This window comes from Suricata suricatta, chromosome 1, assembly GCF_006229205.1.
Source record: "Suricata suricatta isolate VVHF042 chromosome 1, meerkat_22Aug2017_6uvM2_HiC, whole genome shotgun sequence".
Taxonomy (NCBI): domain Eukaryota; kingdom Metazoa; phylum Chordata; class Mammalia; order Carnivora; family Herpestidae; genus Suricata; species Suricata suricatta.
In genome coordinates this window covers 72,476,102-72,490,532 of record NC_043700.1, presented here as the reverse complement: position 1 = coordinate 72,490,532, position 14,431 = coordinate 72,476,102, and the positions used below count along the sequence as shown (strand labels likewise).

Below are 14,431 nucleotides of genomic sequence, written 5' to 3'. Positions count from 1 at the left end.
TAGTGAAACCATTTTTTAAAAATAGTATTTCAAAAGAAACATTAAAAAATGAAAAGACAGAGGTGCCTGGGTGGACACAGTTACGTGTCCAAATTTTGATTTCAGCTCAGGTGATGATCTTGTGCTATGTGGAATCCAGACCTGCATCAGGCTCTGCGCTGACTTTGGTGCGCTGACTGTGGATCCTACTTGGGATTCTCCCTCTCCCTCTCCCTCTCTCTCTCTCTCTCTCTCTCTCTCTCTCAAAATAAATAAATAAACATTTTTTTTAAAAATGAAAAGACCAGGAGAAATTTGCAAAACATATGCTGGATAAAGAACTTGCACAAAGAATACATAAAGATTGCTTACAATTAAATAATAAGAAAAACAAGCCAACTTAAAAATAGTCAAAAGATACGAATAGTTCCAAAGAACACATGTGGAGGTGCCTGGGTAGCTCAGTCAGTTTAAGCAGCCAATTCTTAATTTAGGCTCAGGTCATGATCTCGTGGTTTGTGGGTTCGAGCCCCGCACTGGGCTCTGCACTCACAGCAAGGAGGAGCCTGCTTCAGATCTTCTGTTTCCCTCTCTCTGCCCCTTCCCACTTGCACATGTGCATGCACGTGCATGCTCGCGCGCTCTCTCTCTCTGTCTCAAAAATAAATGTTAAAAACTTAAAAAAAAACATAAGTAGAAGATAAACCTGTCGAAAGGTAGTCAACATCTTAGTCATCAGTGAAATGCAAATTAAAATTACAATGAGATACCTACTAGAGAAGCTAAAATAAATAATATTGACAACACCAAGTCTTAGCAACTTCTTATTATATGACCCCGCAATTAAGCTCCTAGGAATCTATCCAAGAGAAATCAAAACAGGTGTTCACCCTAAGACATGTACAAATATTTATAATAGTCTCAAACTGGAAAAACCCAAATATCCATAAACTGGTAAATAAATAAAATATATTCTATCTATACAATGGGATATTATGCAGAAATACAGTATGTTGCAATACATATGCAACAACATGGCTGAATCTCAAAAATATCATGCTAAATAAAAGAAGCTAGGCACATACTGCATGATTCCATTTATATAAAATTTTTAAAAATTAGAAAAAGTTGTCTCTATAGAGACAAAAAATTCTAGAGCAGAGATTGACTGCAAAGAGGTACAAGTGATGCAAGTGTTCTAAAGCTGGATTGTGGTGATGGTTACACAACTGTCTAAATTTTCTAAAACTCAACAAAATGTGTACTTTTAAAGGTGCATTTTGGGGAACTGGGGTTGCTCAGTTGGTTGAGTATCCAACTTTTGATTTTGACTCAAGTCATGATCTCATGGCTTGTGAGATCCAGTCCCACATCAGGCTCTGCTGACTGCACGGAGCCTTCTTGGTATTCTCTCTCTCTCTCTCTCTCTCTCTCTCTCTTTCTCTCTACCTCTCTGCCCCTTCTGTGAAAGTGCACACTCTCTCTCAAAATAATAAATAAATAAACATTATAAACATTATAAAAAAATGAAGGTGAATTTTATGGTACATACATTATACCTTAATAAATGTACTTCAAAAGGGCAATCACCGAAATAAAAAAATTATGTCATAACTATATCTTTATTAACTTCCAATAGTCTCTGAGAGGTGGGGGGAGTCATAGACAACCATAGACAACTCTCACATTTAAAAGCTTGACATCTCCTTCAATATTTGCTAGAGCTAAGCTTTGTCTTGGGCTTTCCTTTTAATTAAGATCTTCCTAAATGCATGGGGTACAGGTAAAATAAAACATGCACCTGAGGACTATAATAGAATAATGTTAGGTACAACCTTCTAAGTGCCTACTGTAAGCCAATGAATATTACATCTATAATTACACTTTTCTATTCATAATTTTAAGACTACATACAAGGAAGCCAAGGCTCAGAAAGATTTAACTTCCTGAAGTCCCATAATTAGCAAAGTGATTTATCCAAGATTAGGAAAGTTGGTTTAAATTCAAGGACTATGGTCTTTCCATTTCCCCTGCATTGCTTCCAGTATACAAAAAATGTGAAATTTCAGTAACAATGGGATTGCATTTAGGATCTGGAAGATAGAATTAAAATATAAAAGTTGAGGGGACCCCAGGTGGCTCAGGTTACTGTCTCTTAGTTTCAGGTGTTGAGCCCTGCACTGGGCTCTGTGCAGGTAGCATGGAACCTGCTTGGGATTCTCTCTCCTCTTCCCTGCCCCTTCCCCATTTGCTCTCTCTCTCTCAAAATAAATAAACAAAACTTTAAAAAAATATATAAATGTTAGTATAAAAGGTAAGAAATGTCACTCAGAAAACTAAAATGCAATGATTTTCCTTAAGTGTAAATTAAAAACATGATTTAGAAAGAAATTTAGATTTCTTTTTTTTTTTTTTTTTAAATAATCTCTCTGCCCAACATAAGGCCTGAACTCAAAACCCTGAGATCAAGAGCTGCTCTACCAACTAACCCAGCCAGGTGCCCCCAGATTTCACTTAAAAAGTTTTTTTTAATGTTTTTAACTTATTTTTGAGAGACAGAGAGAAACAGTGAGAGCAGGGGAGGGTCAGAGAGAGAGGAAGATACAGAATCCGAAGCAGGTTTCAGGCTCTGAGCTAGCTGTTAGCACAGAGCCTGATGCGGGGCTCAAACCCACAAACTGTGAGATCGTGACCCAAGCCTAAGCCGGATGCTTAACCGACTGAGCCACCCAGGTGCCCCTAGATTTCACTTTTAATGTGGAGTTTGACAGATCCTACTTTTACAAACTGAGAATAAAGGTAACAGATTCCAAACTTTTATTAAAGTTAAAGTCAAAAAGGGAAAGACATAAGTTTTTCATAAAATAATTTAGAACCCACATGAAAGGATTTTAAAGAGTTCACTATGAGGAGTCTAAAGAATACAATGATTACTGGACTTTTAAGTTTTAAAATTTTCATTTTCTAAATATTACATAACGATTTCTTTAAAAAGAAAGATACCACAAATAACTAGAAAATCTTGTTTCTATTACTGAAATGTATAGTGGACTTCTAATATGGAGCACAGGATTGCGTTCTTTACCTAGTACAAGAAACTCACGTTTCATGAAGAATACAATTCCAGTTTTTACTTATAATTTCACTTATAATTCTGGGGTACCTGGTTGTGATCTCACAGCTTGTGGGTTCGAGCCCCGCATTGGGCTCTGTACTGACAGCTCAGAGCCTGGAGCCTGCTTCAGATTCTGTGTCTCCCTCTTTCTTTCTGCCTCTCCCCAACTCATGCTCTGTGTCTTTCTCTCTCAAAAATAAACATTAAAAAAAGTTCCCTTATAATTCTGAATTATCATGTGCATATGAAAGTAACCTACATTCTGCATAAAAGAATAAAAGAAACCACTATACTTTTCAAGTCAATAAAATTTAATAAAATATATATGGAGATTCAATAACTATTTTGTTACTTTCAGTTATCTCTATCGACTATAATTTTGTCTAGAAGAGCAAGGGTTAATGATTATACCAACGCATGAAAGATACTTTCAGAAAAGGCTCATGACAGACAGAGTAGATGATTACTATCTTACCAGTCTGTTTATGCGAACAAATTCTTCTGAGGTTTTGGCCCAAGGAGGAAGTTCAACATCAGACACTACTGTCCCATCATCCATCACTCCAAGATTATAATTATTGAAGTTGACAAACATCTCAGGGAGATAATAAAATTCAGGGATCAACTCCTATATAAAAATAAAAGACAATGTCATATTATAAGCTGCAGAATATTGGCTAGATATTCATAAAATGGCATGGTAATTTCCTTTTGTGCAGAAGAACAAAAAAAGGAAGTTTATCCTTTTTCTATCACAGCTCTGTGACAAAGTTACTGTAAGGTAGACAGTTCCCATCCAACCAAATTTAAATACGAACACCTTCCTTGATGGCTATGTGCTTCCTTTTAGGACAATTCTCATAACCTCAAAACTCTTAAATACCAACATTTGAGTATTATTTGAGGTTTGACAAAAATAGAAACAGAGAATAACATGCTGTTACAGCTTAAACTAAATTTTTTATGAGGTATGTGGAATTTTTGCCCGAAAAGACCAATATCTTTAAAAGTATTAAAATGCAACTGCATTGGTCCCTTCATCAACCAGGATAATACTCATTACATGGTTTACCAATATATTTTGCTCACATTTCAAAACATTAAAGTTTAGTTGTAACACACACTAGAAAAAAAATATAAGGAGTCTGGAAAATGACCTGCAATAAGAAACTTGATAAAATTAAATATATGTATTTATTAAGAACACTTAAAACACACTTCATTAGGGTATAAGCAGAAAAATGCAGCTAGTTAGGTTTTTGTGTCAATAAGCCCCATGTATAACTATTTCAGAGGTCTTCTAGATCAGACTTTAAATCCAGTCTTGACATGGGTCAGTGACTCAGTGGTCTTTAGGATACCCCTCAGGGCCAGCTATGGCAGGCCTGACTTTCCAAACAGTTGAGTAAAATAGGGAGGTCATCAGATTTTGGACAAGGTCAGTGTGAACTCTCCAGAGTGAAGAAAAAAGATCCAGCAGGAATTAAGCTATTATCACCTCCGTCATCCATGTGAAATGTTGCTTGACTTTGAATTGTACATCCTTTGTTTACAATCACAATAATTAACTAAAGCAGGGTAGAAATGAGATTGTCCTCCAAATGCCTGACAATCACCTGATCATCAGACTTGGAAAACATTTCAATTGAGCATATTTTTTTTTAAAAAAGGAAGAACTCTGTTAGAAGTTTAACCGTAAATGAAATGACACAGTGATCATGCAAAAATATTAAGATTTTCATCTCCAAAAATGATGCATATTAAGTCTTAAGTGACAAAAAGAGGAAAGATGTATTTTATTTTATGTAACAAAAATCTATATCCAATATATTTGATATTGAAGAGATGAATCAGGTACTAAAATTCTTTTTTTTTTTGAGAGAGAGACAGAGGGAACATGAGTGGGGGGGGGGCGGACAGCAGAAAGAGAGAGAGACATAGAATCCTAAGCAGGCTCAGCATGGCCAGTGCAGAGCCTTATGTGGGGCTCACACTCACAAAACTGTGAAATCATGTTCTGAGCCAAACTCAAGAGTTGGGATACTTAAACGACTGAGCTACCTAGCAGACACTAAAATAAACTGATAATAAATCTTATCACATTCAATCTTAAGCACCTTACAAGGTATCACCTTCATTTTATTTATATATTTTTAAATGTTTTATTTATTTTTGAGAGAGAAAAAGAGAGAGACAGACTGAGCAGGAGAAGGCCAGAGAGAGAGGGAGATACAGAATCCAAAGATAGGCTCCCGGCTCTGAGCTAGCTGTCAGCACAGAGCCTGACCTGGGGCTCGAACCCACAAACTGTGAGATAATGACTTGAGTCGAAGTCGGATGCTTAACCGACTGAGTCACCCAGGCGCCCTTATCACCTTCATTTTAAAAATGAACTAAGGCTCAAAGAAGTTAAGTAAATTGCTGAGGTCACACAACTGATTCATGATAAATTTGGAGCTTAGATCAAGATTTGTCAATCTCGGGACACCTGGGTGGCTCAGCCGGTTAAGCATCCTGCTTCAGCTCAGGTCATGATCTCACGGTTTGTGGGTTTGAGCCCTGTGTCGGGATCTGTGCTGACAGCTGGCTCAGAGCCTGGAGTCTGCTTCAGATACTGTATCTCCCTCTCTCTCTCACCCTCCCCTGCTCACGCTCTGTCTCTCAAAAATAAATTTAAAAAATTTAAAAAAAGATTTGTCAAACTCTAAAGGCTATGTTCTTAATTATTAGATAAGCCTGAGTTCTACTTAAACAGCATACATGTACATATGTATATATACATGTACCTACTATATACAGTATATATGTATGAATTATGCATTTTAAACAGAGAGACAGTGTGAACAGGAGAGAAGGGCAGAGATGAGAGAGAGAATCTTAAGCAGGCTCCACGTTCAGCACAGAATCTAACACAGGGCTCAGTGATCATGACCTGAGTCAAAATCAAGAGTTGGACACTCAACTGAGCCACCTAGTGCCCCAATACTAACCATTTTAAATACAAGTTTTTAATATAAAGTCTAAGTAATTTTTAAAAGTAAAAAGATTTTTCATAAGGAAGTGGCTCTCCTGAAATAAATTAATATGTATATATACTATATACACATTGCCTGCTCATATAGTACCTTTGTATGGATTAGAAAAAGGCAACCCTTCTATACTAATGTAGTCAAAAGGTACTTAGTTTGGTTAAGTGTACTACTTGCTGGATTTCAGCTTCTGGTCCTACTGGCTGGATTTCAGCTTCTATCCCTTCCTTCAGTCAAATGCCAGTATATAAAATCTGCCCAACATGGTGGTCTCCCAATGGTGCACTTATAGGAAAGTTAGTCCCTTGGCACCAGGACCTTTGTAATCAGCAAATACTTCTTAACCCAAACAGTGCCACCTGCTTCCCAACGACCATGTGTCTTAGACAATGAGGATACGACCAATGAACAAGATGGACAGAAGATGTAAGGGCCAATTTTCTAGGTATCACGTATGCCTGGAATAAGAGGTCCCTGCTCTACTCTCTAATGATTGTGAATGAATTTCCTACTAACCTAATATGAAGATTTGAATTCAAATTGGGATATTTCTTATACACTTGAGTTGGTAATTATGAATTATATATGCTCCAATCATCAAAATATATCAGTATATTCAATGATAATTCTTTTTTTCCTCAGTGATAATTATTTCTAAGGAGGCAAAATGATAGGAAGAATGTAGTATGCACAGCAATATAATGTAAATGCTACTTTAACTAAAAGAATAAAACTTTATAACGTATAGATATGTTGAATCAATATATTGTACACCTGAGACTAATATAATACTGGATGTTAAATTATATTTGAATAAGAAAATATAAGCTAAAGTATTTGAAAAATTAAAAAAATTAAAGAATAAAATTTTTAAAAAGTTATTTCATTATTTTACTAAGCCTTAGGTAGGCTTATGAAGGGTAAAATATCACATTACGCCAAAGAAGTATTTATTTAGTTTTCATTCTTTGCAGAAAACTGTGTTAAAATTTGGGATATGGAAACATGATTGTCTAAATTGCTAAATAAGAGTAAAAGCATACATTTATTGGGAGGAAACTGGTTGTAGGAACAAACAGCATTCCAGAAACTCAAAAAAGAAGATGCATAAATGTTCGGATGGACAGAGAAACCTTTAGAGAAAAGAGCATAATACATTGTATTTCCCTAACACAACACTTATCAAACTGTACTGTAATTGTCTGCTTGTATGTCCCTTTAAACTGAAGGCTCCATGGGATTGAAGACTTTACTTATCTTGTTCAGCATGAAACTTCCACAGCCTCGACACAGTGAGTGACCCATATGGGGCATTCATTAAAACTCTCTTGAATGAATGACTGAAAGTGGTATTTAAAATAAGAAATAAATAACCAGAGAAGAAAAATGACAAGAGTCCTGAGAAGGGCAATACAGAGATTGAAATCTGCCTATGAATTTAAAATGAGATAAATGTTTCTAAGAAATTAACAGTTAAGAGAAAGATTACTAAGAATCTACATATAATATCAAGGACATCATCAAGTAAGCACAATTAAGTTGAGTAAAGAAGGGAACACATACACTTAAAACATATTACAACATTATTATAAGAAAATCTGCATAAATAAATCAGTTGATGGGACTTGTATACTCTCTTACTATAAAACAAATACAGTGAACTCAACTGAGATACAAACAACATTTGACATAAAAGTATATAATGCCTAAACTTTACTATGGATACAGTGACATTCAAGTATACATTACAGAATTCCATCTTAATCTTAAAAGTATCTTCCCAAGAACCATGCTTCAATACCAAATATTAAGTTCAAAATTATCTCCTTTGACTGATGGTATTTAGTGACAGAATCAAAGATTATGTTTAATACTTCTAATGTACATTTACAAAGTGAAGTATGTTTTATATTCATCAGAACAGAACATTCAGCTCTGGATAAAAAACATATGGTCAGAAATTCTAACACCAGCAGAAAATGAGAAGCAAAAACACTGACAAAAGATAGAGATATTTATAATTCACATTTTCTTCTGATTTGCTGGCAATAATTTTAATCCCTTTCTTTTAATTAGGCAGATGGTTCAGAGAGGCAGGTAACATGGTCAAAATATACTGTATCATCTCCTAAAATAAGAACTTGAAAGGTTCAACCAGAGGTTATACCACAGTTCAGGATAAGCCCATTGCTTTGATCACCAATCCTAAGGCTTTCATGGCATAATGACAAGGATTGGTTGTGACCACACATATGCTTTAGTTTTCTTTATTAGGATATGATCCCCACTGATATGGCCTCTTGCAAGGAGGCTGTGTGATTCTCTAATAGACACCAATTCTATCCATTCAACTAAAACCATCACTTCAATAATACCTAGAAAATACTAGAACCTAGAAAATACTAATTTATAAACCCAAAAAACCAACAAAATCAGAACTAAAAACAAACCAAAAGAGGCTACTTTGAAGCTAAAGTTAAATTTTTATTGTATTCTAACTAAAGTATAAAATCCTGACAACTCAAATATGAGAATAATAGCAAGGTAACATGTATACTGCTTTGGGGACATTGACAGTAAAAAACAATGTTGAAGGCAAAATTTTTGCTTTTCATCATTGAGAAGATGATATTTTTATGAAGCAAAAAAATTCCATATAAGCTTTATTAGTGAATAAAAGAGTTAGTGAACAACATGTTATGGGGAGAAAATGAACATATTCTGAGGCATTTTAACATTCAAATATTTATTTTCTTATTCCACAAATGAGAAAAACCTTTTTAAAAATTGATTAGAGTTGAACTGTACCTATTAGTCATTTAAAATGGACTGTATATTGGAAAGTTTTCAAGTTAATGTTTAAATTTAGTTTCTCCTTAATTGGAAGATAAAATGCTATTTTTTCCTTTAATAAAAGAAACATAATAGCAATTTTTAAAATTGGAGAAGGAAAAATAATCTATAATACTTCTAGACAAATGCAATAAATATCATGTGGATTTAGGTACTATAAAACTGTCATTTCAAAAGCACTTAAATAAAGAAAAATTATGGATTACAAACCAATAAATAATAGATAATCTTTAGCAATCTAACACAAGTAGAGAAAAATGACTGCATTTGAGTCTTGTCTATTCAACTTACTGGTCACATGCCCTTAAATTAATTTTTCTTCTGACCTGACCCTTACTCACGTGAATTGTCATTTTTAAAACACAGGCTGTTGTCAGGCCAATAATACAAAATTCTATATACACATCAGATATTATTATTATTATTATTACTGTTATTAACATGACCTGTGACAAAAACCCAAAATTAGAGACTTGACTGATTTTCAAAGCAAACAGGTCATTCAATGAATTATGCCCATTCATAAAAGCATTTAACATAATTCTCAGGCATTTTTAAAAATTTACTTATAAAAATAAAATGTCCACAAAAATATTTGAGATTTAATAATTCCCACTATAACATTTAAAACAAATATAGTTATTTTTTTATTATCAATCACAATACAGCTTAACATGTCTCACTTTATGAAGACCCTGCATATTTTATAAATCTCTTCTGCTTCAACACATTTTACACTTCTATATTTGGACTGGACATCCTAACTCAGCCATTTGCTGCTCTAGGCCCTATCTTTAAGGTAACTGTAACTTGAGAAGAGATAATAGACATTAAAAATGCAAACAACAGACAAGGTGTAACTGCCATAAACAAAATGCCCACCTTAAATCTTTTCTGGAACAAATTGCAAACTACTGAAATATGTGCATAGAGCTATGAGTATGGGAGAGAACAGTTAAATTAGTATCTATGAACATATTAATTTATGAACATATTTTTAATTGAAAAATATCATAAGATCACCAGTCAAAAAGCAATTCACAGCTGATATGTGTACATTTTTATAATTCAGGAAGAATTTTCTAAGTGCCTTTAAAAAATTTTTTTCCCTGCTTAGTACATAAGTAGCATAAGAAAAATATTCCACGTTCCAAGTAATTTTTATCAAAGACCAAAATAATAGTTCATTGTAGACAAAACAGTACAAAGTTAGTTCAATGCTAAAAAGAAAATTGTGCATAGGTATATCATTTAACCCATAGACACAGGAAGAAGGGTTACAGAGATATAGTTAAGTGAACAAATCTGGAAGTTGTGCATAAGTTGTACATAAAAACAAGAACAAATAGTTCTATTAGAGAATGAGTGTTTTACATCGTTGAGAGACAATTTTAGTTAACTCTAGGTGCATTTGAGGGTGAAAGAGAGAGACTGATGGAAAAAATACAAAAGAAAGAGAGAGAAAGAAGGCAGGCAGTATGGGAGGAAGGGAGGACATACACCATAAATGTGCAAAGAATGTATTAAAAAATAAGATTTCAATTTTACTTTCTTTTAGCTTTCAAAAAATTCTGAATTACTTAAAAATATGTCTGAAAACAGAATAAATAATGAAAATATTTAACTAAGAAAATAAAACCACTAAATAAAAGCTTAAGCTTTAAAAAATACCAAATGCATCAAGAAATACATTTCCAGCGATTTTGTTCTACTAGTGCATTATACTTAAGCACGTTCTTATAAACGGCTCTACCACTGATGCCATCAGCATCCATGGGATGTATTACGGTAGAAGGCACGCTGATAGGAGAAAAAAAGGAACCTAACTTATCTTCAGATTACAGACCCCTGGGATTTCTGAGGCAGTAGAGGATAAGTCAAAGGTCTCATGTTTTACAAATCTCACAAAACACAAATATAAAAAATATAACTATTCTATTTTCATCTCCATTTTGATCATCTCCATTATTTAACAAATGTGTATACTCAAAGCTTTTAAGGGCGAATTCTTAAAGCTAAAAACTCATTCATGTAATATTACTGATAGTCACTTATTTAAAAATACTATTTGGCCTGGGGGAGTTGAAAAATTATTATTTATGATCTCTTAGAATTTAATTGCATACTCTCTATTTAATTTTAAGAACAGAATATGCTGTATTAACCCTACTCATTTTTAATTTAATACAAATTTTACATTCATTACTAATAATACATAATAAATTATAATATACTTTTTAAAAAGCTTTTTTATTATTTATTTTTGAGAGAGAGAGAGAGAGAGAGAGAGAGAGCGAGAGATAGCATTAGCAAGGGAGGGTCAAAGAGAGAGGGAGACACAGAATCAGAAGCAGGCTCCACGCTCTGAGTGATCAGCAGAGTCCAACACGGGACTTGAACCCACGAACCGTGAGATCATGACCTGAGCTGAAGCTGGACGCTTAACCTACTGAGCCACCCATGCGCCCCTAATATAGACTTTTAAATTCAATATCCAAGATATGACCAGTGACAAGTTGTCCATATAGACTTCTTTTGAAAGCTAGTAACAGTAACAACTCAATCTGTCTTAACTGTTAAAATGTAGAAAACTGAACCATTCCCAACGCTTGGCCAGCAAATGACATTCAGCTCTCAGTTCTCCTGTGGACAGAAAAGCCCTTCCTAAAATATGAAGTGTTAGTAACCCCATTCTATGTGAAGTGCAGATCTACCTCGGTTTTGCTGTTTCCTTCTAGCCAGGATGGTCATACACTCTCCTCGTTCTCCACAAACAACCTCTCAGTTTCTACCAGGCTCTTTCATCAATTCATTTTTAGTAGACATTTTACTTTTATAGTCTTTCATTCATTCATTCATTCATTCAATATTTACTGATTTCTTTAAAACATTTTTTAAATGTTTATTTTTGAGAAAGAGACAGAGCACGAGTGGGGGAGGGGCAGAGAGAGACACACACAGAATCTGAAGCAGGCTCCAGGCTCTGAGCTGTCAGCACAGAGCTCGATGCCAGGCTTGGACCCACAAACCGTGAGATTGTGACCTGAGCCAAAGTCACCAATTGAGCCACCCAGGTGCCCCTTACTGATTTCTAACTAAATGCAAGGCATTGTTCAAAATGCTGAGGTCACAATGTGGCCAATACAAAAAGTCCCTGCCTTCATAAAGCTCTAGTGATGGAGATAAAAACAAACTAATCTATATGTATCACATCAGATAGTGGCCAGTACTATGTAAAAAAATAAAAGAAAAGGATACAGAATAATGAGAATTGACATGATGTTATTTCAGAATGGGTGTTCAGAGGAGCCCACTCTGGAGGAAGGGACATTTTTAAAGAAACCTGAATAAAATAACAAAATGAGTAAAGTGTAATCTCGGGGAAAGTGTTTCAGGCAGAGAGAACATCATAGCAGGAGCACACTTGGCATTTCTGAAAAGAAACAACGACAAAGGCAAGTGATGGAACAGAACAGTAAGAGAGAACAGTCAGACCGGTAATAAGATAACCAGAAAGGACCTCAGTGGCCGCACTAAGAACTTGAATTTGGTTCTAAGCTACATGAGCAGTTGTTGGAGAAATCTTAGCACAGGAACATGATTTGATTTATAACATAAAACAATTATTCTTTTTTAAAAAATTTTTAATGTTTTATTTATTTTTGAGAGAGAGAAAGAGAGAGAGGGAGGGAGACAGCGCGAACAGGGGAGGGACAAGGAGAGAGGGAGATACAGAATCCGAAGACAGGCTCTAGGCTCTGAGCTAGCTGTCAGCACAGAGCCTGACGTGGGGCTCGAACCCACAAACTGCAAGATCATGACCTGAGTCAAAGACGGACGCTTAACCGACTGAGCCACTTTGGTGCCCCTCAAAGCATTATTCTTGCTGCTGTAGAGAGAAACACACGGGGAACACATGAAGTGAGAAATTATGGCCACTTGGGCTAGGGCCCTAGTGATGGATGTGGTGATAATAGTCAGATTCTGAGTATATTTTGCAGGTTGAAAAAATGGGCAATAAGGTGTGAGTGAAAGGGATGAATCAAAGATTCTAAAGTTCTAAAGGCCTGAGCAAACTGGGAAATGGTGCTGGCAAAAACTGGGGGAAAGGCAGGAGGTTTTCTTTAGGTGGAGAGGAGGGTAAGAGGAGAATAAAGAGTTCGATATTGGACACGTTCATTTTATTTATTTATTTTTAGTTTTTTAAATGTTTATTTCTTTTTAAGAGAGAGAGTGTGTGCATGAGCATGAGCAGAAGGCCAGAGAGAGAGGAAGATACAGAATCTGAAGCAGGCTCCGGGCTCAGAGCTGTCAGCACAGAGCCCGATGCAGAGCTTGAACCCATGAGCTGTGAGATCATGACCTGGGCTGAAGTCGGACACTTAACTGACTAAGCCACCCAGGCACCCCAGGACATGTTCAATTTAAAATACCTATGAATATATACCTAGTTAAAAAGGAGCTAGATATATAAATCTAGAATTCAGTGGAGAGACATGAGATAAGGTGTGATCACCTAAGGGAAAAGTACTGATACAGAAGAGATCTAAATCTTGAGCCCTAAGGTACTCTAATAATTTAGGGCATGAAAACAAGACAATACAATAAAAAGGACTGAAAAAAATGGTAAGAAGATAGCCAGGAAAAGGTGACTCCCTATTCCAGACAGCAGGTAAAGAAAAGGTTACTCCTCTCCTTGACCCAAAAACGAGCATCAGGGGTGCCTGGGTGGCTCAGTCGGTTAAGCACCCGACTTCAGCTCAGGTCATGATCTCGCGGTCCGTGGGTATGAGCCCCACGTCAGGCTCTGTGCTGCCAGCTCAGAGCCTGGAGCCTGCTTCGGATTCTGTGTCTCCCTCTCTCTCTGCTCCTCCCGCATTCATGTTCTGTCTCTCCCTGTCTCTCAAAAAAAAAAAAAAAAAAGTTGAAAATAAATAAAAAATGAGGATCAATTAATTTTGTCAATAATGGTGATAGATCAAGTACAATGAGAATGGAATATCTGCATTTCACAACAAAGAAGCTGTTCATCAATGCCTCTGCCAAGACTGATTCCAATAAAGTAGTGCAGAAGAAAGCTGGATCTGAGTGGGCTCAGGAGATAATGAAAGCTTTGAGGAAGTGGAGAAAAAGGAGTACACAACTCCTTTGGAATTCATGAGAAGTATCACCCATTTTCTTTCTTACCCTACATGCCTATGAAACATTTCTGAAACTTAGGTTTGAATTTTCAACTAGTAGGTGGTATTATCTTCGTTATTAAGAAAATATATTAATGTGTCAAAACTTGAATTCAGACATTTGCTCTATAAGCCCGCTTCACTGTAATTTGTAGCATCATTTATGAAGACACCTGACCTTAAGAATCCTCATCAGGCATATGGTCGAGAGACACACAAAAAGATGGTGAACATCACCTATCATCAGCGAAATACAAATCTAAACCACAATGAGG

The 14,431-nt window shown here is 35.5% G+C and overlaps 1 protein-coding gene across 6 annotated transcripts in view; it reads right to left on the bottom strand.

Annotated features, from left to right (window-relative positions):
* LRBA (LPS responsive beige-like anchor protein) overlaps positions 1 to 14,431 on the bottom strand; it is a 688,703-nt gene that overhangs the window by 131,441 nt on the left and 542,831 nt on the right. For all 6 annotated transcript variants that reach the window (XM_029940220.1, XM_029940227.1, XM_029940238.1 and 3 more), the window contains one exon: positions 3,570 to 3,722. In XM_029940220.1, coding sequence (XP_029796080.1) covers positions 3,570 to 3,722 — 153 coding nt within the window. The remainder of the gene's footprint in view (positions 1 to 3,569; positions 3,723 to 14,431) is intronic.